Below are 24,767 nucleotides of genomic sequence, written 5' to 3'. Positions count from 1 at the left end.
GCGTCTCACACGTCCCTTCTCGTTTTTTATATTGCTATGCAGGGGGGTTGCTGGGTAATATTTCTTTTGCAGATACACCTCATTTTGCATTTAATTAGATATGATGATGGCACCCTCTCCATGCCACTGTACTGAGATTTTATTGCACCCTAGAGCTGTGCTGCTGCCCTGAAATTTGATGAGATTTTGACGATCGATGAAACAAAATTACTCAAATAAATAGATGGGGTGCAGTTGCTTTTAATACCCTTTTGCAGATGAGTCGTTGCCATGGCAAAAATCATACACAATTATTCATCCATTCCATTTGAAGGCAATTTTTCTGAAGCGTTGCAGCAGCTTATAGAATTCGGTTGGGTTTTACAAGCATTGTTTTTTTTGTTTGGTGCAGCTTTTGATATTCCCTCGAATGGATGTCGTTCCTCATGCAGCACAGCAAGAACCGAACCTTTAGCACATTGAGGATGCTGTTTGCAAAGAGGATTGCTTGCAATTGTGGTAAAAAACACAATGCGTGTGTCATTAATAAGTCTTTATTCTAGGCTCTTGGGGAGAACTTCTTAAAAACGCCGAAAATTTGCAGTCGTCGTGGGTGTGGGAGTTATTTGGCATTTTTTAAGCAGGCTGCTTCCTGAGGGTATCTTTATCTTTTATTTTATGCAATGCAACCCGGCGACCAATGAACATCTCTCTTTGTATTTCTTATCTTTTATTTTTACAATCAGTTTGAAGCAGTTTTATGTTTTTAAATATATTATTTTATGGGTCCACACTAAAATGACCAACTGCCTGATGGAAACGTAAGTAAATTGTATATATTTAATGGTTGTATATTTATATGCATAGATCTATGTATGTTTGTCAATATGTGGTACTATATGCGTATGAAAAAAAAATTAATAGTAATCATATAACAATTAAGATATTTTAGTGACGGCTTAGATCTGCCCAATGTTGAACAGTTAAATGTGCAGCAGGCAGGCGGTTAAATGACTCATCAACTGGGGGACTATACTAAGGATATACAAGGATACATATGCACAATTCGTATGCAAATATATCGTGTATGTGTGTTTTCCTAGGAAAAAAAAAAAAAACGAAGGAAGGCAGGAAGAACTTTAAATAAAATATTATGTTTAATTAATTACTAATAATATAGATTTACATATTTATATATTTCCCAATGATAAATTAACGCATGGGCAAATCCTCGCAGCAGCATTTTCAAAGTCAAACGCGGAGGAGCCTCGCCTCGCCTCACCTCGCCTCATCACACTCTTATAAGTATTCGAAACGCATTCACACACTGCAAAAAAACACACAGCACTCTCTAGCACACACACACACACACACACATACACACAAGTACTACATATATCTCTAGTGATGCTTCAGGTGGCGTCTCCTATGCCCTAGCACTCCTCCACATAGGTGGCAGGAAAGATGCCAATGTGATTCCGCAGTGCCCCCAGCCACCAGCCATCATCCTGCTTGGCATGAACTTCGATGATGTCGCCGGGACTCAGTTCCAGTTCATCGTAGAGCTTTGGTGTGTAGCTGTAGAGCGCCTTGCATCGTCCGAGCACTTGGCCCTGGCCCTGGCCATGACCTCCCTTCTGCAGATCCTGCGCATTCTGATAGAAATGCTGCGTTGGCATCTGGTTTTGGTTTTGGTTTTGCGACTGCGACTGTGGTCCCTGCTGTCCCTTGATGGGGCCCGTGTCCTCCTCGTCCTCGTCCTGTGAACTGAATTCATCAAAGTCCGAGTCCTGCTGATTGGAGCCACCATCCGCCTGGCCGCGATCGCTGCCCTGATGGTGGTTGTGGTGATGGTTCGCTGGTATGGTCTTGCATTTGACAGACGCCGTCAGTGCCACAGCAGCCAGCGAGGCGTTCGTCGTGGAGATTATCTTTGGTTGGCTGGTGTTGAAGGTCTCAATGTTGCTCTTGCTCCGATTGAAGTGCTTCAAAGCTGGCCCCGCCACCGCCACACTGATGTCCGCACAGGAGCTGTTGCTGAGCGCGTTGCCCATCATCTGGGAGCAGGCGTCCTCCTCCTGCTCATCATCCTGGGTGCCGAAGCCAGTCACGTCCAGCCCTGTGGACTGTTGTGACTTGTCGTTGTTCTTCAGCCAATTGGGTACCTTCAGGATGCTCTGTTGAAGCCCAGTGCGGTCCCGCGTTATCTATAAAGGGCCATAAAACAAACATTTAAATCAATATTCGATATTTAGATAAGTTTTAACGTGGTTTCGAGAGTTGATTAGAGTTCAAAAAGCATATAAAAGAAATATCTTTTGATATGATGGAGAATATACAATGGATTTAACAACAACCTTTTAATATCTTGAAAGTAAATCGTGAATCATTGTGTGTCCATGTCTTACATGTGTATTTTGTATTAAATTATTATGGAATTGTAAAACCCGCAGGGTAGAAATTTTGAGCCTTTGAAAAATGTGAATTGCTTTCAAGCATTTACATTGTTTTGCTTGGTTAAAACTAACTTTAAATTGGTTTAAATTGTATTGGAAAAAATGCAGTTTAAGTGTCTATTGTATCTTCATTGAGATTACGGACTTCTGTATACAAATTGCGTGGCTTGGGACTTGGCATCTTTATATCTGAATACAAATTCGTGGGTCGTCAGATCTTAAATTTTATCAAAGAAATTGGCGGCTTGACATCGTAATTTTTGCGCCTTGATAATTCTTAATGGTTTCTAAATGTTTTGAAAGGACACACGCCTTAAAAGGAGGAGGACTTCCTAACCTGAATGTGCTGTGCCAGGGGATGTGTGGTGCGGGGCTTGTGGTCCAGCTCCAAGAGGGCAGACTGCAGCTTGATGCGTGATCCCTCCAGATATGTGAGCATGGATCGAATCTGCAAGAGTTAGACATCAATAAGGGAACTTGGCAATCTCTCTAGGGATGCTGAGGGGAGGCGGACTCACGTGATACAGCTTATCGGTGATGTTTTGGTTCTCCTGGTTGTTCAACGACTGAGAGAGACCGCGGAGGCCGTCACGTGACTTACGCTCGCGTTCGAGATCGGTTTTCACCAGCTGCAGCAGCTTGATGAGCGCATGCTTGCGCCGCTCGCGGTTCATGGCCAGTGTGGTGTGTTCGCAGTAGAAGTCGGGCAGCAGCTGCTCGCTGGGTCCCTCCGAATGGTGGCGAATGTTGCTCACCACAAGCATATCCTTGTCGACATTACAGGCATCCAGCTGAGGCTGCAGGCGGCATGTGAGACCACCGAGTATGGGATTTATATCGGATATGAGGCGACCGTACTGCTGGGCAAAGTTGTGCATATTGGCAAGACGCTGCTGCTCGTTGGTCTGCAGCTGAGAGCTGCCGCGTAGCACGGCCATCTCCCAGTCGACGCGTGCCCGTTCGGCGCGCACACACATTGTGTAATACTCGACATCTGCACGCTTCACCGCCTCCTCGGCCTTCTTGCGCTTGTTGTCCAGCTTCACGCAGTCCTTCTCCGCGTTCTTCAGCTCCTTCTCGGCCGAGATCTTGTTGGGACCCTGGTGGAGCATGGCAATGGATGGCGACTTCTGGATGCGCACATCTAGCATGGCGTCCTGCAGCTTCTCGTTCTCACGCGCCGCCGTATGTGAGGCCTTCTTGGCCTTGGCCTCCGTTATGCGCCATTCGCTGAGCACACGAGCGGCCTTGTCCACAGTGCTTTCCACCTGGTCGAGAAAGACAGACAACGAGTTACACAAGATGCTATGGACGGGGAGTTCAGGCTTGCTACTAACCGCCTTGCGCGCCTTGTGGTGACTCTCGACTACGACCTTGAGCGGCTTGACCAGCTCATCGGTGAGAGAGGCCGCCAGCTGGCGGTGGATATCGCTGCGACTCTCCATTTCGGTGGCCACGCCACGCCAGGCATCCGCCACACTTCCAGGTATCTCGCGGCCAGCCTTGTTCAGCTTATTGGCCAGCTTCGAGAGGGATTTGGAGTAGATCAATTCGGAATCGGCACTGGAAGGTAGTCAGAGATGTATGTACGAGTATGTAGTGGTGGTGGAAGGGCGAAATGGGCTCTAGTTTGAGATGGAACTTACCGCTCCTGCAGGACAAATATGAGCTCCTTGCTAAAGTCTCCGCCCTGCTTGATGTAGCGACGCAGTTCCTCGAATCCATTTTGGCCCTGGTGGGAGTATAAAGAATTTGAACGGGTTAGCAATGAAATGAAACTCCAGCGTGAACCACGACTGGCCACGACTGCCACCACGACCACGTCTACAACCACGACCACGGCCAGCCCGCGACGAACAACAACTCCTTTGGTATACCTCATCCTTGAAGCGCTTGGCATTTGGTGACAAGTCCTCATCACTGTTTGCCCTCTGGGACATGGAGGAGTCCAGTTCCGTGCGATTGGTGATATCCTCACAGCTTTCGGTGACGTCGCGCGTGGCACGGTCCGGCGATGGGGACAGACGACTCGCGTCTGTTGTCGACTGATTCAGATTGCTGCGTGAGCGGGCCAGACGCTTGAGGGGTGTCTGCTGGCGGACAGCCTCCTTTAGGCGGCTACCCTCTTCGCCGAGCCAGTGTTTCATGCCATGCCAGCCCTTGCGCAGCTTCTCCTTCTGCTGATTAAAGTGGATGAGTGTCTGGTTCTTGTTCTTGAGCAGCGTAATGCGACGCTCGCTGGGACGCAGCTGATCCCGGTGCTCGCAGTACTCTAGATCCACCTCCTTGGTAAAGTCCTCCGTCTCGTTGATCTGCCGCGTAATCTCCTGCAGCTCGTCAATGGACACCATTAGGTTCTGGGCATTTAGACTCTGATAGCTGACCGACTTAAAGTCAAAGTCAAAGCTGTGCACAGAGCAGTCGAGGCTTATCTTGGAGCTCTGCTTGGAGCTCGGCTGAGAGGAGCTGCGCTTCGAGCGTCTATGCAACTGGAACGATTCGATGCTCTGAAAGTGTGGCTCCTGTGACAGGAATCCTTCTAATCCGTTGGCGGTTGGTGGCACGCCCACCACCACTGGTGTATTCTCCTTGTCATTCTCCATGGAGCTGGCCGCCAGACTTAGCTTGCTGTCGCCATACAACTCCGGAAGCTCAGGCATGTTCAGGCCCGGGCCCAGATGCCCTGGAGCCGTCACGTTCATGTCCAGCGTCATCGAGGGCGACTTGTGCAGGTAGACTTTCAGTTCTGTTCTGTGCAGATTCTGCACGGACATGGCCTGCTGCTGGCGGGCAATGTTGGCCCTTCGCATCGGTGGCATCACCACCTTCTCCTTCTCCTCCTCCTCCTCACCCTCATCCTTCACCAAGCCTGCTTTGTAATCCTCCTGCGCCTGTGGCTCTGAATCTTTATTTTGTGCCTGTGGCTTCTCGTGGCCTTCCTGTGGCTGATGTATGGGCGTCTGAAACTCCTCGGGCTCATCCCGCTCATCCCGATCGGGCTGTGTGCAGCGGGCATCCAAGAACTCCTCCTCGTCGGAGCTGCGTGGCGTCAGGGTGCGCACAATGGTGGAGGTCTGGGCAATGCCGCCGCCAATCTGCTTGAGTCGCGCCTCGGTTACATCAAAGCGGTCCGTGTCCAATGTGGTGGTCGATATAAGCACCGGGGCACCGATCTCCAGCCGATGGTCCTCCGAGTGGCTGCCAGTCATGTTGTAGCTTCCAGACACCGTCTTGCCGGGCGACTGCCCTGTACGCTCTCCCCTGCCGGTAATCTCCGATCCGGCTGCCGACGGCTGTAAGTTGAGGCTCCCCAAGTGGCGGCGACTCAGCTTGTTCCCCAGTACCGAGTACCGTTTGATGCGCGTGAGGAATCCCTTGGCACTGCCACTTCCATTGTTGTTATTGTTGTTGTTGTTGTTGTTCGTGTTCGTATTATTATTGTCCGAGGGATCGGCTGCAGCTGCAATCGCTGCAGAAGCGGCGTTGCTGCTGTCCTTGCCGCCGATCTTGAATTTGTGCACCCGTAGGTGGTTCATCACGGATTTCTGTGTTGTAGAGAGTGGCAAAATTAGTTTCGGAAACTGCTCAAACTCTATCTCTAGCCCGATCCTCTGCACATGGCGTGTGTAAGTGCGTGCACGCCTGTAAACGTGCAAGTGTATATGTCTACGCCTCAAACTATTTCTTCTGCTCTGCCTCTTCTTCTGCCGCTGCCTCTGTCTACGCCACCACAGTAGCAGACGTCTCAGAATGCCGAGTGCCTTCAATTGGAAGACGCAATAGAGGAGGACGCCGAAGAGAGCGAAAACGAAATACAGAATCGACACCGTCGCCGTAGCCGCTGCCGCCGCCGCCGCCGGCGCAGTTTTCGGCTGGTGTTCTTGTTCACTTAAACTTTGTGTCTGCATCATGCAGTTTTAAAAATATGCTGTGTGTGGATTCGACTTTTTAATGCCGTGTGTCTATGGTGTATGTGCGATTGTAAAACAAGTAATTTAAAAAACTTTGCCTTTTGACACGAATAATTTTTATAAAACCAAAAAGCAAAACTGTTGTTTGTATACGAAGGAGTAAAAACAGAATGAAAATTCCTGAAACTGCTATATGCACGTACAATGTGTATGACATGGAAGTCCCAGATAGGTATGTATACCTTCTCAAAATGTCAACGGATAACGAATATACCCCTTTGAGGACAAGCATAGATAGGAGACGATTGGAAAAAAAGCCTCTGTTCACCTACATAAAAGCGCAGATAACATAAACACACACCCTGCTGTCGGAAAGAGTAACCAAAAGAGCGAGAGAGAATCAGGTGCAGTGGCTAGACCCCGGTCAAGCTCTCTCACACAATGTGTCGCATTGTTGTGACCCCTGCCCTTCCCTGCCCTGCCCTAACTCTGACTCCCTGTCGATGTTGTTCCCCCCTCTTTGATCCAGTTTCGTTGCAGGTAGAGATTATAAGACGGCATTCGGCTTGTTTATTGAAGCGAATGAAAGACAAGACAACGTAACAGTAGGGTCGTGGCGGGGGCAGAGGCTAACCAAAGAAAAAGGAGAAGGTAATGGCAAGACAGAAAACAAAAAAGGAAGGCTGAATTGGGTAAACGAGGCTTTCATACCCATGCAGATATGTACATATGTACATATGTTGTTCCTACGTACAGACATATGTATGTATGTTCCAGTATGTCAGTACTGAATGGAAGAGAGTTTGAATATTAAAGTCAGTGGTGCACACACAACTGCAATATCTACTGTTTGATTGAATAAAAGGCCTTTTTGCTAAAAATCATAAAATCATTTTTGCTAGGGTATAAAAATCACTGCGTTGGCCACCGGCTAAAATATGTATTGCCGCCTGTGGCGCCCTCATCGACAGCGACGTCGTCGTCGTAGTCTGTTTGTCTCGGTTTCTGTTTTGTGTCTTGCGGTGCCAGTGGGCATGCACGTGTGTGTTGGTGCATTTTGTTTGCTGTCCGGGAAGCGGCTTTCGTTTGTGTTTGTATACACATATGCTGGCTGTCAGCATGTGACGGCAGCAGAGGCGTCGGATGATCATTACTCTGCCGGCGGCGCTGCTTTTATTTCTTTTTCATTTCTTTGGCTTTCCTTTCCACCCCATCGCTCCCTCGAACGTCATTCCGTGTGGGTAATTATATAAATCATTTATTTATGAACTATTTACTTTTGAGTTAACAGAGATAATTGTTATACTAGAGCAGTGTCCCACACACTCTCTCTCTCTCCATGTCCCTCTCTGAATGTAGAATAACATTGCTTTCGTGTACCTCTGGCTTCGACATGCCCTCTCCCTGTTGCCGACATGTGGACGGCTTGGGGGCGTAGTGGGTACGGAGAAGGGAGCAGCTCATTAAGCTTCTGTTGTCGCTATAACTGTGCATTGTGATGTAACCTGGCTTCGTGCCGGTCTCTTACTAACCCCCACCTAATCATATACATAGGGTGGCGGGGCTTTGTTACAGTTTCCTCAATTCTAATGGCCGACGTGCGAAACCGTAAAAAGTAAAACAATTTAATTACATTTTTGCACTTTTTGTTGCTGGCGCTGTTTGCGCTAATAGCATTTGCATTGAAGAATACGACGACGAAGAAGAACAAAGCAAAATTAAGGAGGGACTAAGAGAAGCTAACTTCGGGAGTAGCTGTCTTTTAGATGCATATGCACATATGCACATATGGTTTGTGGTTACAAAGCACGACAGTTTTTTGCTGTATGGTTAATATTTTCAATATTTTTACTACTTGATGCAAAATCTGTTTGAAATTTAAGTCATAGAAACCGTAAAGTGTTTGCTAAAGTCAGAGTACTCTCCATTGCCAGAGTATTATAAAAAGAACACGAGAGGGAGAGAAGTTATAGAAGTAAACAAGCTGTAGCTTCATTGTGGTGGGACGGGAGCGGAAGCTAGATAGGATGGGGGTTAATCATTCTGTCTGCGAAATGTCACGTTTCTCTAATGGAGTGACGCGCAGGTGTAGTGCACAGAGAGGGGAGTTGAAGGAGTGTGCGACAAGTGAAGAGACAATTCAACTAATGAGCGGGCTAAGCCGAAAGAAAGCCTCGCAAGAGACGGAGCGAGAGAGAGAGAACTTCAGTTGCAGCTTATTGCAAATGCAAGCAGTGGATGAACTTGGGGAAGCAGTTCCGCACTGCCGGTGAAGCAGTGCAATCGCAGGAGGGTTTCCCACCCCGAGTAATGGGAGGAACGTGCAATTATGGCCAACCTTCTTCTTTGGATGCTGATCGGTCCATCGGATACAAAAGTCAAATAACATAAATTATTGCCAGACGGACAGAAAAATCATATAAAAGCCAAAGGAGCAGCAGCCGCTGCGGCAGAAGGTGAGCCGTGTAAGTAGTGGACGCTGCCCGTGGGCTCGCTTGAGTTCTAAAAATAGAGTTCTGACAACTTGGGCGCAATTGCAGCCAACGCCGACAATTGCCAACTCAAACTCCGCCGCGTCTTTATGGCAATTTATGATTAATAAAAATAAATTAATCGCAAAAAAAGCCTACGCAGGAAGCAACCAAGGTCGCGGACAGCAATGCAATTACCGTCAAGACCGTGTACCTTAATGGATGCCTAAATATCGATCAGATAATGTCCTGACCACCCTAACCCCCCTCCATATGTAAGTGTATACTTATATGTACATGAATGTTTGTAATACGTATACCAATTTTTCCATTTTCTCTTTCGAATAGCACTGCTTCAGTAAGGAGACTTCAAACACAACTCCAGCAAAAGATGTAACTCTTGTAACTGAATGGAAATCTATTAGAACTTCACTTCTTATAGGAAAAATTCAAGAAATTGGAAACCCTTTTGCAAGCACCTGCACATCTGTAGAAACCATCCATTTGTTGTTAAAGTAATGGATATGGGCGAAATATATTTATTTATTATGTACCCTGGCTCAAACTCTTGGTATACCATAGAAAACAGCTGCCTGAAACGATCATACTGTTATGTACAAATGTATGAATGTATGTACATATGTACATATGTGTACATATAATCTTTTGGAAGATATTATGCGACTAAGTATTTACTCAACACTAATCGCACCCCACATCATTCCATTTTTCGCTGGCCGACTTTGGGCAGTGGTTTATGATGCGCATTTATCTCATTAAACGTCTTGAATAATAAACAAAATGTTTCCAGAAGGGGATTCTGTTCTGTTGCCAAAACCAAAAGCCATCATTATGGAAGGTTGCCCTCTACCCTAGATCTCTCTCTCTCTCTCTCTGTCTCTCTTTTTTCTCTCGCCCCGCGATGTGGCCAAAAATAGAGAATATAGAGTACTCTAGAGAGAACCTTATAGACAATGTCTGTGTGCGTCGACGCTTTCTGTTTCACTTAAGCAAATATTTTCACAACTTATCGCAAGATGTTGCGCCAAATGTGCGGTGCGGCAAGGTCTGAGACCTGAAAAATGCAAAAATTAAGCTCGCTAATGAGCGGGGGGAGTGGCGAAATTTAATTGTGAGTGGAGTAACACGGTTTGTTTTCCTTTGGAAAACATTCATTCCCTGCATACCTTTCGCCCTCTTTGATCTCTCTCTCTCTCCATTTCGCGTCTCTTCGCTGACTCTGGTGGTCACGTTCAAGCGATTGAATGAATGCGAAACGCGACTGAAAGATACAACCTGCCAGATAAGTGTCTGTATCCGTGCGCTACAAATAGATAAACAGATAAACACCGCAACACCGCCAGCAGAACAAGCGATAAGGGGTCGCTCGGACGGTCCATTATCTGCATTTAAATGGAAAACAGAAAAGAAACTCTCATGTGAGCATCTAGAAAGGAAAGGAAAGCAAAGGCATCATTGGCATCACATGCCTGGAGTAGAGAAATGCATCTGCTGGATATTGTATCTCTAGAGGCCTCCATCTCTGCCTCTCGACAACTATCTTCTTCCGAGTGCAGTGCGAGGTTCATGTGGGCGGTGACCATTTAACACAATTAACCCGTTTTGGGGTCTTCGACTCGATCAATTTGTAAAAGTCATTGACATATGCATGTACGTATGTACATATGGGACGGACAGCCATGCAACAGCAGCAACAGGCGATGGCACAACACGAGAGACAGCCACAACCTTTGGGAGTTTTTTTTAGCAGCCAGAAAACTGCTGGCTTGAATTTTGTTTTCTTACTAGAATTGTATGCTCTTGTGGGCTTTTGATGATTTTTTTGAACTTCAAACCAGTATTGAAAATCGTTTTTGATATGTAAATATTCATCGATAATTGCTTGGGGGCCGCACAACCCTGGGGCATCTTTTGCTTTGTCTTGCTTCTATTCTAATGTCGAATGCCGTTAGGCAAAGCAGTGGTGTGACATCGCTCCGGCACCTGCCATCTCTTTGTTTTGTCTCTCCATCACTCTCTGGTTCTCCTGGCCCTGGCTCCTCTTGCTCTTTTGTCTCTCCATCGTCCATCTCTCCCCATCTTTGACGGTGTGTCAATCTTGTTAGAAATGCGTTTGTTCTTTTGAAAAAGGGCAAGACTGCATTTATTTTTATCGACATTCGGTCATTTTGGGCTTATGCTTTGTCTCTTGGCCACTGCCTGTGCCTTGGTGCCTCTGCCACTGACTGGTGGAATGTGGCACACACACACACTAACAGAGTTCGGGGCGATGTGTGTGTATCTAATTAAGCATAGAATGAATGGTGCTCTTGGGGCAGAAGACCTGTGAAACGGTATCGGGGAGACCGTTCGATGGAGTTCTTGGCCCTCCCCCCAAACAATTGCAGATGGGCCCATAAATAATTATGCTAATCTCTAAAGAAAAGACCCCAACATCAGCCGATGTAAAGATCACATAATACAATATGTATCTATAAATAAATATCTACAGATACTATGCCATATCTTTAGCTATAGGATGCGTGTCGTGTTGGGCTTTTATGTATTTTTTGGTTTTGTTTTTGTTTTTATTGTGTTTCTATTTAAGAATCGTACAAATAATTGGCACATTTTCAAGCTGTTTAGATTTGTTCGGGTTTGGAGAATCGTTGCATCGTCTGCCAAAAGAAAAATCCGTTCTGTATCTGTCAGATGCGTTTGCCACCTCCCTGCCCGCTTTACCCTGTCCAATGTCCCATTTGTCACAGCACAAACTTGAGCTCATTTCGGAGAGACGGACGACTGCATCAAGGTCGGAACAATATTTGATTTGTTGGAAGAGATTCTCCATGTTACCACATATCTTTCAGATAAGATTCTGTAATGCTATATGGGACACACCCATGAAATGGTATATTTTCCATGGAATATTACTTTTCTGTGTTATTTCTCTATTCTTTTGATTTGTACAGGAGCGTGTGGCGTGGATAAACATACAAAGTATGTCCGTTTTGGTATCTTCTTTTCTTTCTTCCCCATTTGAAAGTCACAAGAAAACAATTTTCATTCAATTTCGAGTTCGAATCAATCAAAAAACAAATCCACACACAAAAAACAAAAAGTATAATAATTAATCCAATGCTAATGCATTTTGTTGTTATTTCTTCGCACGTTTCGAGCTAACACGCACAAACACACGCATACATACACACAGGCACGTATGTACATAGATAGGTTATGCAAACGTACAGGTGTACCAGTGCTATAGAGGGTTGACGAGGGGTGGCATATTTTGTGTGCTAAAAATTTACCAAAAATAAATATTATTTTAATTATGGGAGCAGATTGCACGACAACATCGACGACGTCGGCAGAGCGACATTTACAGCTACTAATTTTAGAACACACACAGACAAAACGGTCGAAGCGAAGTCGCGCGCGGCAGCAGACTGTCGGCCAGAACGAAATGTAGGCATCAGAAGCAGCCGCAGAGACAGCAGCAGCACTAGCAGCAGAGCACCCATCGGAGCGCCAAGCAGTGTGGCCCCATCAGAGCTACGTCAAGCAGTTCGCTCAACACAGAAATAGAGAGCGAGAGAGAGCGTAAGCGAGAAGAGCATTACGGGCTGCGCCGACGCAGGAGAGCTATTGCTGTTGATGCTGCGCTGCATCGCTGCACCTGCACGCTCTTGTTCTTGTTGGTGGTTCTCTTTGGCTGTCTGCGCGACGGCGGCTGCCCCTGCTGCGCTGATGCTGGCTGCTGTTGTTGACAACGCGTAGGCCAAATATTTGAATGGAACGGCACGACGTCTTACGGTACAGCCGTCGCGACGTCATCATCGACGACGACAACGACGTCTGCGCAGCATGCAAAGCGGTACTCGCTGATTGGGCTGCAAATGTACCGTTGCACAGTGGCCCTCGAAAGTGATTAATTGATTAATTGAATAATTATTGAATAGCAAAATTTTCTAAAATGAAATTTTCACGCATATCATACAAGTTTAACTTTACTGGGATTTAATGAACAAACTTCAAAGATCACGTATCATTTCACTGTTATTTGATTTTGTTCGATATTTTCTCTATGGCAATATATTTTTAATGTAAAGGTAGCTCTTTTTCAAGCATATATTATGTACATATGTAGATGCATATGTAAATAATTATTCTTCTCCCATTAAATCCAAAATTAATTTGCACTATTCCTGACCTAACCCACTGTACGCCTGCGAGTGCTGCAATAAATTTAAGCAGCCAAATGCACGTGTTTACGGACTGAGAGACCAAGAAAGAAGCAACAGAGAGAGAGAGAGGCTGACTGAGAGTCTGCCGTTGACAAGTACCGGTATTATGGGCATAGCGTCGCATCGCATTGCCAGATTCTCCAGGTTCCAGGTTAGGTTGCATAACTGCCTGCAAATTTATGCAGCTCTTCTCCCCGCGCGTCACTGCCTCATAATCGGAGGAAACCGTTCACACGACACCGTCGAGACCGACGTCACCCGGCTTTGGGTGCACTTGCTGCTTGACCGACATTCGAGCGGCTCTTGCACCAGCCACACAACAATAGATCGCGAAATGTTGTTGTTCGAGCGGGTTTTTGTTGTTGTTCTCTTTTATTTTTTGTATGTTTGTAATTGTAAGTTATCTTTTGAGCAGCGGCTGTTGTGACATTTATGAGTTAAATATTCCGGCTTGTAGATCGTGCTGGCAAGGGCCTTTAATTAGGCTTGAAGATCGGTGCAAAAGTGGCATTACTATTGCTACCACAAAAGGGCTTACTTACATACATATGTACCTGAATTGTCGTTGTTCGTGGTGGGCTGGCTGTGAAAAGAGCTTTTCCCGAGTTACTATTTTTTCTGATTCTTACCTGCAAGAGAGGGGGAAGGATGGATTGGTATTAGTAGTGTTTAGGGATATCATAGGCATGACAACATTGAAATGGCAAAACCCAACACCAATATGAGTACATGATTGATTAACGCAAATGGAGTAAAATCCAACACCGCACTGTATTTTACATTTTCCGTTCTAAACTGGCTTCCATTGTGCACCAGCAAATGCTTCCACCAAAAAAGCTACAAGTGCAAAGCTTTAGCCAAGTTTTACACCGCAGCCAAGTTTCGGTCGGCTTAGTCGTCAGCGTGTGTGTTTGTGTACGTATGGTGGGCAAGTACGTGTAAGCTGCTATCTGATACGAGTACTCGTACACCTGCAGCTGTTTTTTCTGTTTCAGCTTCTCTTTTGCATTGACTGTGTCGGTGGGCTTTTGTGTGATTTTGCCTTTGTTTAGGCATCAACTTGCACTTGCCTGCTTAATGCCGAGCAGCAGGGCGGGCAGGCCACGAAAACGGGTTTAACAAACGCAATTAAGAGAGTGTGGGAGAGGGGTTATGTCGGGTGGGGTATGGAGTGAGGGGGGCGGGCATGGTACAGTGGAGTAAATTGAAGGGCAACACATAATAAAGTTAATTTCGATTGGAGTTAGACGGCGATTTTTCAAATGGGAGCATAAACGAGCGACGTGGAACTGAATATCTCGGGATCGATCGATGGATGCTAAGGTTGATTGATGGGTTGTTGGTTGAGAGGAGCGAACGAACACAGATGTGGGTACCGGAACCAGTGAATTGGTTCTTGCGCTTACCTGTGCATTCCCCATTAGAGCATCGTCTGCCGATATTGTCCCAATCCCAAGGTCAAGTACCACCTCATCGACACTCGCATAGATGGGCTGATCCTCGCATAGACTCTGGCCCCTTCTCTTTTGCTGCTGCTGTTGCTGCTGCTGCTCCCCCTTTTTCTTCCTCTTCTGCTGCTGCTCTTTCTTCTCCTCCTCTTGTTGTTCCTTTTGCTGCTGCTTCTTTAGGTGCGCATTCAGATTTATCGCTGACTTGGACTTGGCTCTCGCATAACGGGCCGAGCAGCGTAAACTTTTAAGCACGCCGTAAGAGCGGGCATTCGCAAGCTTTTTTCAGATACAGACACAGGTACAGTGAGAGAGAGATAGAGAGGGAGAGAGACGGTTGAGAGTGTGGAAAAGAGAGTGAAAGTAGATGGGTAGGGGGCAGTGGGTAGGTGGGTAGGGGGGTAGCAGGGAACAATCATTTAAATTACTCACTAAATTATAACTAAATAATGTCTAAGTACGGTGTACAGTGATGGGCAACAGTCCATGGACATGTCCATATATGCAATGTGCATTGATGTATGGCTCAGGCTGTAGCATAGAGTGCGATGTGAATGGTTTTGGCGGTAGCATTGATTCGGGTGTATGGTTTGGGCTGTGATTTACAGAAGGAAGTGTGGTGTGGTGGCTGGGGCTTGGTTTTTGGATCTGAGGCCTGTTGTGTCCACTTTCTATTAACTACGTGATGGCATGCCCATATACAACTATAAATGCGTTGCAATGCCTGAATGAAACTTTGGCTCTGCCAAACTTCCGGCACAGCCATACAGACCTGGCCAAGACGACGACAACGAACTTGGCCAACAGCACACATGCGGCACAGGTGTGAATAAGCTACGACTGTCGACCGACTGATGATTCAAGTCGTAAGTTAATGCATCGCTAGGGCTATATATAGAAACATGACACAAAGTCAATGCCTCCCACCGGTAGATAAACCCCAATGAACTAAGGTGCACAGCAACAAAATACGAAAGCATATGGGGAATAAATTATATCTTCGGTAAACCCTATGTACATACATATTATATTTGTGCATAGAAACTTTGAGTTCCTCAAGTACATAAATGTGTCAAGACCTGATTTTACGATCAATTAAGATCTTATGACAGCTTCTATTTGAGTTGGCAACCGGTTTGCAAACAATTCTTTATAAAGAGATGCTTTGTTGGAGGGTTTCCTTCAATACTGACTGAAATATTCTGCTGTATGTTAATTGATGATTTATTTTGAGGAATTTGACTCAGAAAGTATTGACTTGTTAAACAATCGCCACAAATGCTGAAGGAGCGTAAATTATAAAGCGAATGCGAGTGAATTCAAATGAATTTGTGGGCAAAACAAAGAGGGTTTCTTTTCAACACAATCATCTTGCAAGAATGCCATGAAAAATGCAACTGAAATAAAGACTCGCTCAGGCTGTTCCTTCATATCATGGAGTAAGTGCTCCGCCAATGTCTCTACCGCTCGCTCAGTGTATATGTAGATAATAATTAGTGGCTTTGCAGTGTGCAAAAAGTGTTCAATCACACACCGAAAGTCGGACAAAAAGTATCACCGACAATTGCCACACAAACACAACTCGTATTGCGCATACGCCCCGTGTGCCCCCATCCCCACGGGCGGCACACAAACGAACGAATGAACAAGCATTGTAGATGATTCTCTATGTGGAGCCATAAAGTGGGCCAAGACTCAAAAGAAAAAAAAAAGACAACTCGATTCTCGATTCAAAGAAAGTTCACATGGCAGCGGAACGTCGAGTGGAACGTGCAACGTAGAACGGAACGAGTCTAACCAGTCAGAAGAGTTGTTGCGAGTGTCAGAGTGTCAGCGTCTTTGGAGTCTTTGGAGAGGGGAGGGGAAACACAATCCATAGTTGCCGGCAGAAGGCTGTCCAGTCTGGAGACGAGGCAATTAACTAGATCTCTGCTTTAATGCAAATATTGGCAGTAGTTTTGCAGGCAGCACCAGCAGGTCCCTTCCGAAACCTAATAAAACAGAGCCAATGCGGAATCAAATACTTAAAAGAGACGCTTTGATGGACATGTCACTCAGGCGGGTGGGCTGCCACACGCGTTTTGTGGGGTAAACAAGTTGTTGCTACACACAAAATGCGACACGACACTTGTGTGATGTGTGGCAATAGCTGGAAGTTGCTGAAGATTGCAGGCCCCAAAAAAGAGGGCACTTTATGAAACTGGAACGCCCGGGAGTCTCTGGAGTCTCTGGATTTGTTGCTGCCACAAAACCCCTTAAACACCTCTCGTTTTGTTGGCATTTGTAATTAGTTTGGAATCGCCTATTTCGTTGCACGCTTCACAGACCATTCACAATGCACATCGAATGGATCGGGAAATGCCTCAATGAAAATGAACATCTAAACAGATCCCCCTGGAGCGCCCAGTCGGCTAATGAAATTCCAAGCTATCTGGCAATCGAATCGATTTGGGGCGGAGGGGCGGAGGGGCAGAGCATTATCATTATCTCCCCATTATTGTATCATTGTTTCCAACAATTCACAATCCACAATCTGATTTCAAGTTCAGCGAACTGTCGTCCGGCCGTCAGTGGCACAAGGAGAACGACGCCGATCAAAGGCCAATTAAAGCCAATCAATTCGATAATAAACTCTAAACAGAGTGGTAATAATTAATTTCGAGATCGATACAAGCAATTGCATTTATTTTGACCGACTTTGGACAAAGGAAATTCCTTTTCCTTTTCCTGGAAATTATTATCTAGGCTGATGACAAATGAAAGTTGTTCATTGCACTCGACGATATTTAATTCTCATCAATCCTTATCCATTCCATATCAATCAGTTGACTGATACGTTGCAGAATACTTTTAAATGTATTTATCATTGAGGAATCACCACCTAATCTTCACTTAGCTTCAGTTGAATCTTTCTTCAAAGTGCAGATAATTTGGTAAAGGTTTCCCCACATGAGTATTTGTCTTTCACCTCGAAGAACTAATGGAACTTATATTCAGGTTCAATCTCCTACAATAAATATGCAATAACTAATTGGATATCCTTCTACTGCCTTATTGATGTTGATTTTTACCACCATTACTTTTCTCTATTCCTGGCACCAACTTATCCAGTTTATGTCCTCGAAGTGAACCTTCATAGCTAAAGGCGTTTGCATTTTTTGAAGCGATATGATGTGGCCCAGAATTATTTACTTCCCCCTTTTGTCGTGGCGATGTAGGTCAGTGTTTGGCGGTGCCTTAATCAAAGTTAGTGAGTAATGTTCTCGGGCGGGCGGGCGACATGCCCTCGAAAAAGCGATGAGTACCTTGCAGTACTTTGTGCTACTCCGATGACAAATGCTTTCAACCTGTGTAGCCGCGTTTATGTGTAATTTATTTCTGTTTTGTTTGGCTTGTTGTTATTTTTTTGCTGTGCAAAATTGTTTATCTATCGCTTTGTCGAACAACAATTAAGAGGCATTCAACACTTAAAGCGAAACGAGAATTCCTCCTCACTCTGAATGTTTCGATGTCTCCGATGGCGATGCCTCGACGTTGGCAGTGAATGGGTAGCGACTCAGTATTGATTCGCTTGTAGATCTCTCAACGGGGAAAGGTAAGCGTATGCTGACGAACGACAGCCACAAAAGTTACTGGAAAGCCCTAATACGCTGACGCTGATTCATGGCTAGAATTGTATTTCAGATATATACATATTTACGTTCGTATGTTAATCGATTAGATTGCGATTCGAAATGAATCAATTTTTGCATGAGAAGAGCATTTTTGGGGTGTGTTGAGTATGAGGCAAATAGTTGAATAGTGATTGTCCTTTCGCTTAGGGGACATTTTCTATTAGTCGTAGTAGAACTTTGCTCACAAAAATCTCTAGAGTCCAGACCAATTCCTAAAACCCAGCGCATTCATGCGTAGGAGTTGTCGTGGTGTCTATTGTGGAGAAAATTTGAAAATTTCTATTTTGTGGAATACTTTCAACCACACAAAAGCATAGAGAGAAATGAGAACATTTCTTCTATCTCCCACTTGTGGCTGAGAGAACGATGGGGGAGGGAAAGAGGCAGCGAGACATTTGCTTGTGTTTTGGGAGGGGGCTTGAACGAGGTCAGACCTCATGCTAGGGCTAAATCCAGAGTCTGGGCACGTTTTGGCTACCATTTTGTTGGTGTCGTTTGCGTTAGATTTTTCTTTTGGCCCCACCGAATTGGACACAGTGTCTGAGGCCTGAAAATCAATTACAGTTAATGCACCGCGAGAGGAGCTGCTCGCTGCTAGCTGCTCGCTTTGTGCTCTACATACATGAATGTACATACATCTGTGGCGTTCCACATGCACCAGTACCAGTATAGGCCTGGCCCACAGCATTGAACGTGACTTGGCCCGAACCGAACCGAACCGAACAGGCGGCGTGGCTCCTCAAGGTCAGCACCCAACCTTTCTGTCGGCTGTGTAGAGGGGTGGGGGCTAGCGGGGGCTTCAACAGCTTAACAGTTATATGCATTCGTTAACTCAAACCAGAAAGAGACACAAACTCCAGAGAGAAATATAATTAAAAAAATATAAAAAAGCTTTTTTTTTTTTTTTTTTTTTTTTCGTGGAGAAGCAAAAAAGAGAAAAAAAAAAAAAAAAAAAAAAATGAATAAGATGATTATTTTCAACACAGTTTTTTCTGTGTATTTTCTGTGTACTTTGTGCATCGTTCATCATCTCTCTCTCTCTCTCTGTGGCCCCGTATTTCTCAATGTTTTTTCTTAATATTAAATCTGTCATATCACCGACCAGCAGAGAAGAGCCACAAAATAAGTAAAAAGTTGGAGTCGGACGCGAAGTTGGTGTTGGTGTTGGAGTCGCGGGGTAATAGCTAATGCCACAACGATCCATTTGAGCGACTTTCACTGTTTAATTGTCACAAAATTGTCTTTTCATATTTCGCCAGTAATAATAACAACAAAACAAGCAAAAAGCAGTAGCAGCTGCTAGATATACAATGTACATTTGTATCTTTTAAAGGTGCACAAACATAAGTACTTGGAAATGTGTTCAACTAACAGTTGGATATAAATACATACATCTGTGCTTATATAAACAGGGAGCTTAAAAGAGGGAGTCTCCCGTCGGAGTTTGCAGGGAAAGCAATCTATCTGCAGATATTAGCTATGGAAAGATTGATATTCGTACTTTCCCTTTCATTCACAACTCATATTCTGGACACCATATTTCTATGTTTAATTGCTCTTTCCATTTGTCTACCCATCCTTCTTATGGCTTCCATTTATATTTGATCTATCTGCGTCCCACAATGCTGTTGCAGCATCGTCACCTGGCTTCCTTGAACCTCTTTATTTAAATCTATTAATATGTATATCTTGTAACTATCATTTATCTTATTTACCCATCTTCTATCCTTGCTTTAACTATCTTTCCACCCTTAATACTTGTGCTTTACTTTTGATCCCCTGTCCTATACGAGTACATATCTTACACGTATCTTTTGCTCACCTTGAACAGTTCTTATTGAATTAAACGTGTGTGATTATTATTGTTGCTGTTGGGTATATCAGAATTCTATTTATATTTAGGTATATATTTCTCCAGTAGATAACAGGCACTTGAATGACTTTGTAGACAAGGAATGGAACAGTCACTTGGAAGACATGAGGCGTATCTGCGACTACTTCTGCTGTTGTAGAGCCATGGATAAAGTATCTTTTGTGCACGTTAAAGCTAATCATTGGCTATGTTCAATCAATGACTGGTCCTCGATATATTTCTCTGTATTTCAGCAGAGTCCCACGAATCTGCAATTGAAATCTAATCTTGTTTCTGCGATCGACACGAAGAAAGGCAGGGAAGGGTTTGGCGAAACAAAGAGAGATGATTGCAGCTAGCAAATTGCATATGATCATGGCCTGTCGGTGGCTATGGCTCCTCTTGTAATTTTGTATTTTGTTTTTTTTTTCCCTCTGTAGCCAAATTCAGTTTTTCCTTCCGCTCGCGCGGTTTTCCATTGAAGCTAATTTGAATTTTGTGGCTGGCTTTTGCTTCCTCCTCGATGCCTTCACTGCGTCTGCCTGCATTTGGCGAGAAACAAGTCTTTGGGGTAATTAAAAGTTCATTGTCGTCGTCGTGGAAATCATTTTGCAATGTGTCTCTCTGCCCAAAAAAAGAAAGACCAGCACGAAAGAAGAAACTCGCTTGCACATCGACTCTGACTCTGACTCTGACTCTGGCTCTGGCTCTGTGTCTGCCTCTGCAGATACTCGTACAAAACGTTTTCGGATACACACATTTTCTTACACTGGAAGGGGGGAGGGGGGAAAATTATGACAAAATGTGGCAGAGGCAGAGGTGGCATCAACATCACAGATCACAGCCTCCACATCTTCGTCATCGTCAGAGTCAGCTGCGTTATCGTCATCGTCAGAGTGAAAGTTGCCATGGCCAATGCCTTCGCTTGACGACAATTTGTGGCCGTAATTGAACTTGAAGTCGATGTGGAAGTCCAGGAAGCAGGCAGCTTGTGGCTGTAGCTGTGGCTGTGTCTGCTGCACCTGTGGCATCTGTAAAACCCGTCCAAATGCGTCCTCCCGAAGATGTGCAGACAATACCCCACCCACCAGCCAGACAGCCAGCCAGCCAGCCAGCCAGTCAGCCATCGACGTCACTCTCTGGGGGGAGTCACGATATTTGCGCAACCATCCGGCTGGTTCAGCTGGAGGTGGGAGTGCCTGGGCCATCAGTGGGGTCGAGTGGGAGGTGTGGGAGTGGAACCTGCTCGGCTTATCGGGGAATGCGAACAGAATCAGCATTATAATGCGATTACAGATACAGATACAGATGCGATAACGCCGCATTCTAACCATGAACTCGGTCGCTAGCTGGAAAAGAAAGCCACGTAGAATCAATGACCTTGTCTTGGCTCTACCTTTAGACTACAGAAAGACAGAACACCGCTCTTTTTCCAGATTTGCATTCGAGATTTCTCTTTAACTCAATTGCATTTAGACAGATTTGTGAAAGAGATAAATTGCCGCCTGCCAGAGGGCCAAGGAATTTATTTCTAGGCTAATCAGAGAGAAATTTGTGCAGCTAAAACTCCGATGCATTGACAGATGTGTGTGGAATGATTGATTGGGGAAAGTGGATACGATTACTTTTGCTCTAGGAAGATTTTTGTTGAGGGAAGCAAAAGGTTTACAGAACTCCAAAGAATAGAAGAGAAGTGGCTAGAAGTGGTTGAGGCTTAGCTACGCGCAAAAATCCATAACCAACCGATGTGCGCTACTGCATGACGCACCACTGTCATAGCCATAACCTTACCTTTACCTTAAAATCATTGAAAAAGAGGGATGCAGCTGTAGCTAATTATTTTGCATAATAGTTTCGATCCAATTTCAAGCTTGGTTTCGGTGGGAGATCATAAATATTCGCTAAGAGATTGCCGTTTGACCCGCTTGTGGTTGGGTTTCTGTGTTTTATTTTTTCCATTATAATATTATTCAAAAACTGTTCGACTTTCGACGACACACTCTCAGCTACAGCTACAGATTAGCGCCCAGAAATGTGTGATCCCATGACCTCGACACCGAAAATGCTGTGAAAACTGTGCGCTGATTCTTACTGGGTGAAGATACGATTTTCCTTTCGATGAGAGATCGATTGAGATGGATTGCGATTGCCATGTCAATTGCGATGGCTGTGAAGCAGTGATGGCTGTGTGCTGGGTGCTGTGTGAAAAAGCGGGTCAATTGGCCAATCGTGGGTTACCCCACAGGTTAATTAACGATTTGGAGCAATTAAGAGATGCAACAGACAGGGGGGGAGCAGTGGCTTGCCACTCGGGACTTCGATGTGTGTGAGTGTGTGCAAATATCGAATAGTCATAGCAAAAATCTACGAGTATCTGCGAGATACATAGATACATATCTGGATCTGGGTTAGTGCGTGCGTTAGAGAGTGCTTTTGCTGTTGCTTTTGCTGTTTCGAGTGCTGCTGATGTGCAATATTTCGTATGGTTAGTAGTCGTAGTAATTAGTGTTGGGGCTTTGTTGGCTTTTTCTGAACCGATCTCAAACTTCACTCACCCATGAATTATCGCGGAATTGTGACATATTTCGCGTGGCAGAAGTGTACCCCAAAACGGCCTCGGGGCCGCAGGAAGGAGAGCACAGGACGTGGCACGAATGATGGATAACGATGATGATTGACCGATTGACTGATTGATGATTGCGAGGAGGTTCCTCTTCTGCTTAATGATAAGGGAAAAATTTAGAAGTACTGTGCGTATACTTTTGACAGGCACTGTCTTTATATTTTTACTTTCAGTTTTTCGCGTTGATCTCTTTTTTTTATATATTTAATTTGTTTGGATTTTGCGAATTTCACAGTCTTTGCTTAATTTATCTAACCAATTTGTTAGCTAAGCTCTGGACCCGCCGTGTCGGACCCTCGCTGTATCTTATGGATGCCTGAATCTATGGTGCGGCGGGGGGCTCGGGGCTTGGGGGCCATGCAATGCAGCAAAGCGTAACGCATGGAAATGAGCGCCAGAAGAGACTATTTATTTCTGCTGTTTTTTCGGTGTGCTTTCTGAGGCGTAACTGCGAGCACAGCACGATTATGTGTGTGGATGCCACACGGCGACAACTGTAACAGCAGATGCACACACAACACACAAAGATACAAAGATACAGCAGCCGAAAAAAAAACACACACACAAAGCCACATCAGCCACAAAGATACACAGAGATACAAAGGTTCCAAGGGAGAGACACAACTCTGGTCTCGAGCGGCACTTTTGAGCCCAGTTTTAATAGTAAAATTCCATTTACATTCGCCTGTTGCTCGCTTTTGCTGCAGCTTCAATCACGACCAAAAAAATCGCTAAAAAAATTATATGCGCGATTCGCTTTTGCCGAGACCGAAGCAAACCGTTAAAACGAAATACGAACAACCGAACCGAACGCTTTGAGTCTGCGCCGCTTACTGGAAGCGCTCCAGCTTTTGACGGCGCTTTCTAAACGAAGCTCCAACGTGTGCAGCGCCGCTCTGCTCTCCTCTCTCTCTCCCTCTCTCTCTCTCTTACCCTCTCTCTATCTCTGCAGCACATTGGCAAGAGGCAGGTATTCAAACAGCAAAAAGCTTATGGGAAAACGAGCTTCTAGGTCTATCATTATCACAAGAAACATTCAGTAATGAAAATATTTCAAATAATTATTGAACTTTTCTTTCTTTTTTCTTACAATCAGCAGCCGACTTGACACACAATTGGGCACCCCTGATCGACGTTGTGTAGAATTCTGCATCTATGGCGAATTTTCAATGTCCTGGGCGCTGTCCAGCATCCAGCGTTGGCTCAGCTCTTCCCCCGATTAGAGAGGTCCTTGAGGTTCACTTCACGAAACAGCGCTGAATTCCACTTCAGGGATAACGTGGATGTAATGTTCCTTTCTCCACAGATTTTCAAGTTTCTAATTGTCGTAGAAACTTTATCACTAATAAATGTGCATCATTTATGGAACTGCTCGTTTACAATTTTATTCATATTAGTTAGTAATCCTTGAAACTGGAAACATAATGAAGCAGAGCCTTCGGCCGCCCCACTACGGGTATCGGTCGTAACTACATCCATATATTCGATGAATTTACATCTAAAAAGCTTGCAACTTGTCAAATTTGGGCACGAACCGAATCCAGCGTCAGGTGGCGCCAGAGTAGTAAAAGTTATGTAGAATGTAAGCTTTTCATTTTATCGTTAGTTGGCTTAGAACAGAGATATTCCCAACCAAAAGAAAATGCAAAACATTTTGATACCAAAAAAAAATTTTATTTCGCCATAATATTGTGTCGGAAAATGTATACTGAATTGTTTTTCTTTTTTTTAGTTTTTTTTTTTTAAGCAATTTTATGGATGGTATCGGCCTGTTGTTAAATATTTTTGGAATTAGGCTGCTTTATTTGCTTGTTTTTTGTTTTGTTTTTTATTGGTTATATTTGATGTGGTTTTTTGTTGCCTTAGAGTCTGGATAGAAAAAATGCAGTTGGAGTTTGAAGAACAAAGTTCAGTAAAAGGGTTACAGTACGGTTTGGTTTTTATCTTTTTTCAATCTCCTTAAAGTACAATTTTGGTGTACAAATGGGGGTTATAGATAAGCTCTGGTTTTTGGTTGGGTTCAATGGGAGTGAGCCAGGGCTGCAGAGGCTGCGATGTGGAACTACTCGAAAATTGGTATCGTACTTGTTTGGTACATTTGAGACA

At 44.8% G+C, this 24,767-nt stretch overlaps 1 protein-coding gene across 4 annotated transcripts; it reads right to left on the bottom strand.

Annotated features, from left to right (window-relative positions):
• Positions 1 to 1,226: 1,226 nt before the first annotated feature.
• On the bottom strand, positions 1,227 to 22,754 carry LOC117903664 (nostrin). Of its 4 annotated transcripts, none has more exons than XM_034815988.1 (7): positions 22,594 to 22,754; positions 14,471 to 14,791; positions 4,082 to 4,167; positions 3,773 to 3,998; positions 2,954 to 3,703; positions 2,773 to 2,883; positions 1,227 to 2,186 (listed from the first exon to the last, which is right to left on the bottom strand). In XM_034815988.1, exons 1-7 carry the CDS (start codon positions 22,618 to 22,620, stop codon positions 1,413 to 1,415), a joined length of 2,295 nt encoding a protein of 764 aa, XP_034671879.1. In that variant the 5' UTR covers positions 22,621 to 22,754; the 3' UTR covers positions 1,227 to 1,412. The 4 variants fall into 4 exon arrangements, with proteins under 4 accessions (XP_034671879.1, XP_034671878.1, XP_034671880.1 ...); XM_034815987.1 differs by lacking the exons at positions 14,471 to 14,791; positions 22,594 to 22,754 and adding exons at positions 4,313 to 5,980; positions 12,129 to 12,263; XM_034815989.1 differs by lacking the exon at positions 14,471 to 14,791 and having other exon boundaries at positions 22,594 to 22,752.
• Between the last annotated feature and the right edge of the window lie 2,013 nt (positions 22,755 to 24,767).

This window comes from Drosophila subobscura, chromosome A, assembly GCF_008121235.1.
Source record: "Drosophila subobscura isolate 14011-0131.10 chromosome A, UCBerk_Dsub_1.0, whole genome shotgun sequence".
Lineage (NCBI taxonomy): Eukaryota > Metazoa > Arthropoda > Insecta > Diptera > Drosophilidae > Drosophila > Drosophila subobscura.
The sequence above is the reverse complement of the archived record's forward strand: the minus strand, read 5'-3'. Positions and strand labels throughout refer to the sequence as shown.

Excerpts from the sequence above, each read along its gene's own strand:
- LOC117903664 (XM_034815987.1), bottom strand. The coding sequence starts at position 5,971 with ATGAACCACCTACGGGTGCACAAATTCAAGATCGGCGGCAAGGACAGC. Across the intron at positions 4,168-4,312 it reads CCAAGCGCTTCAAGGATGAG|GGCCAAAATGGATTCGAGGA; the intron begins GTATACCAAAGG and ends TACTCCCACCAG. Across the intron at positions 2,884-2,953 it reads TCACCGATAAGCTGTATCAC|ATTCGATCCATGCTCACATA; the intron begins GTGAGTCCGCCT and ends TAACTCTTGCAG.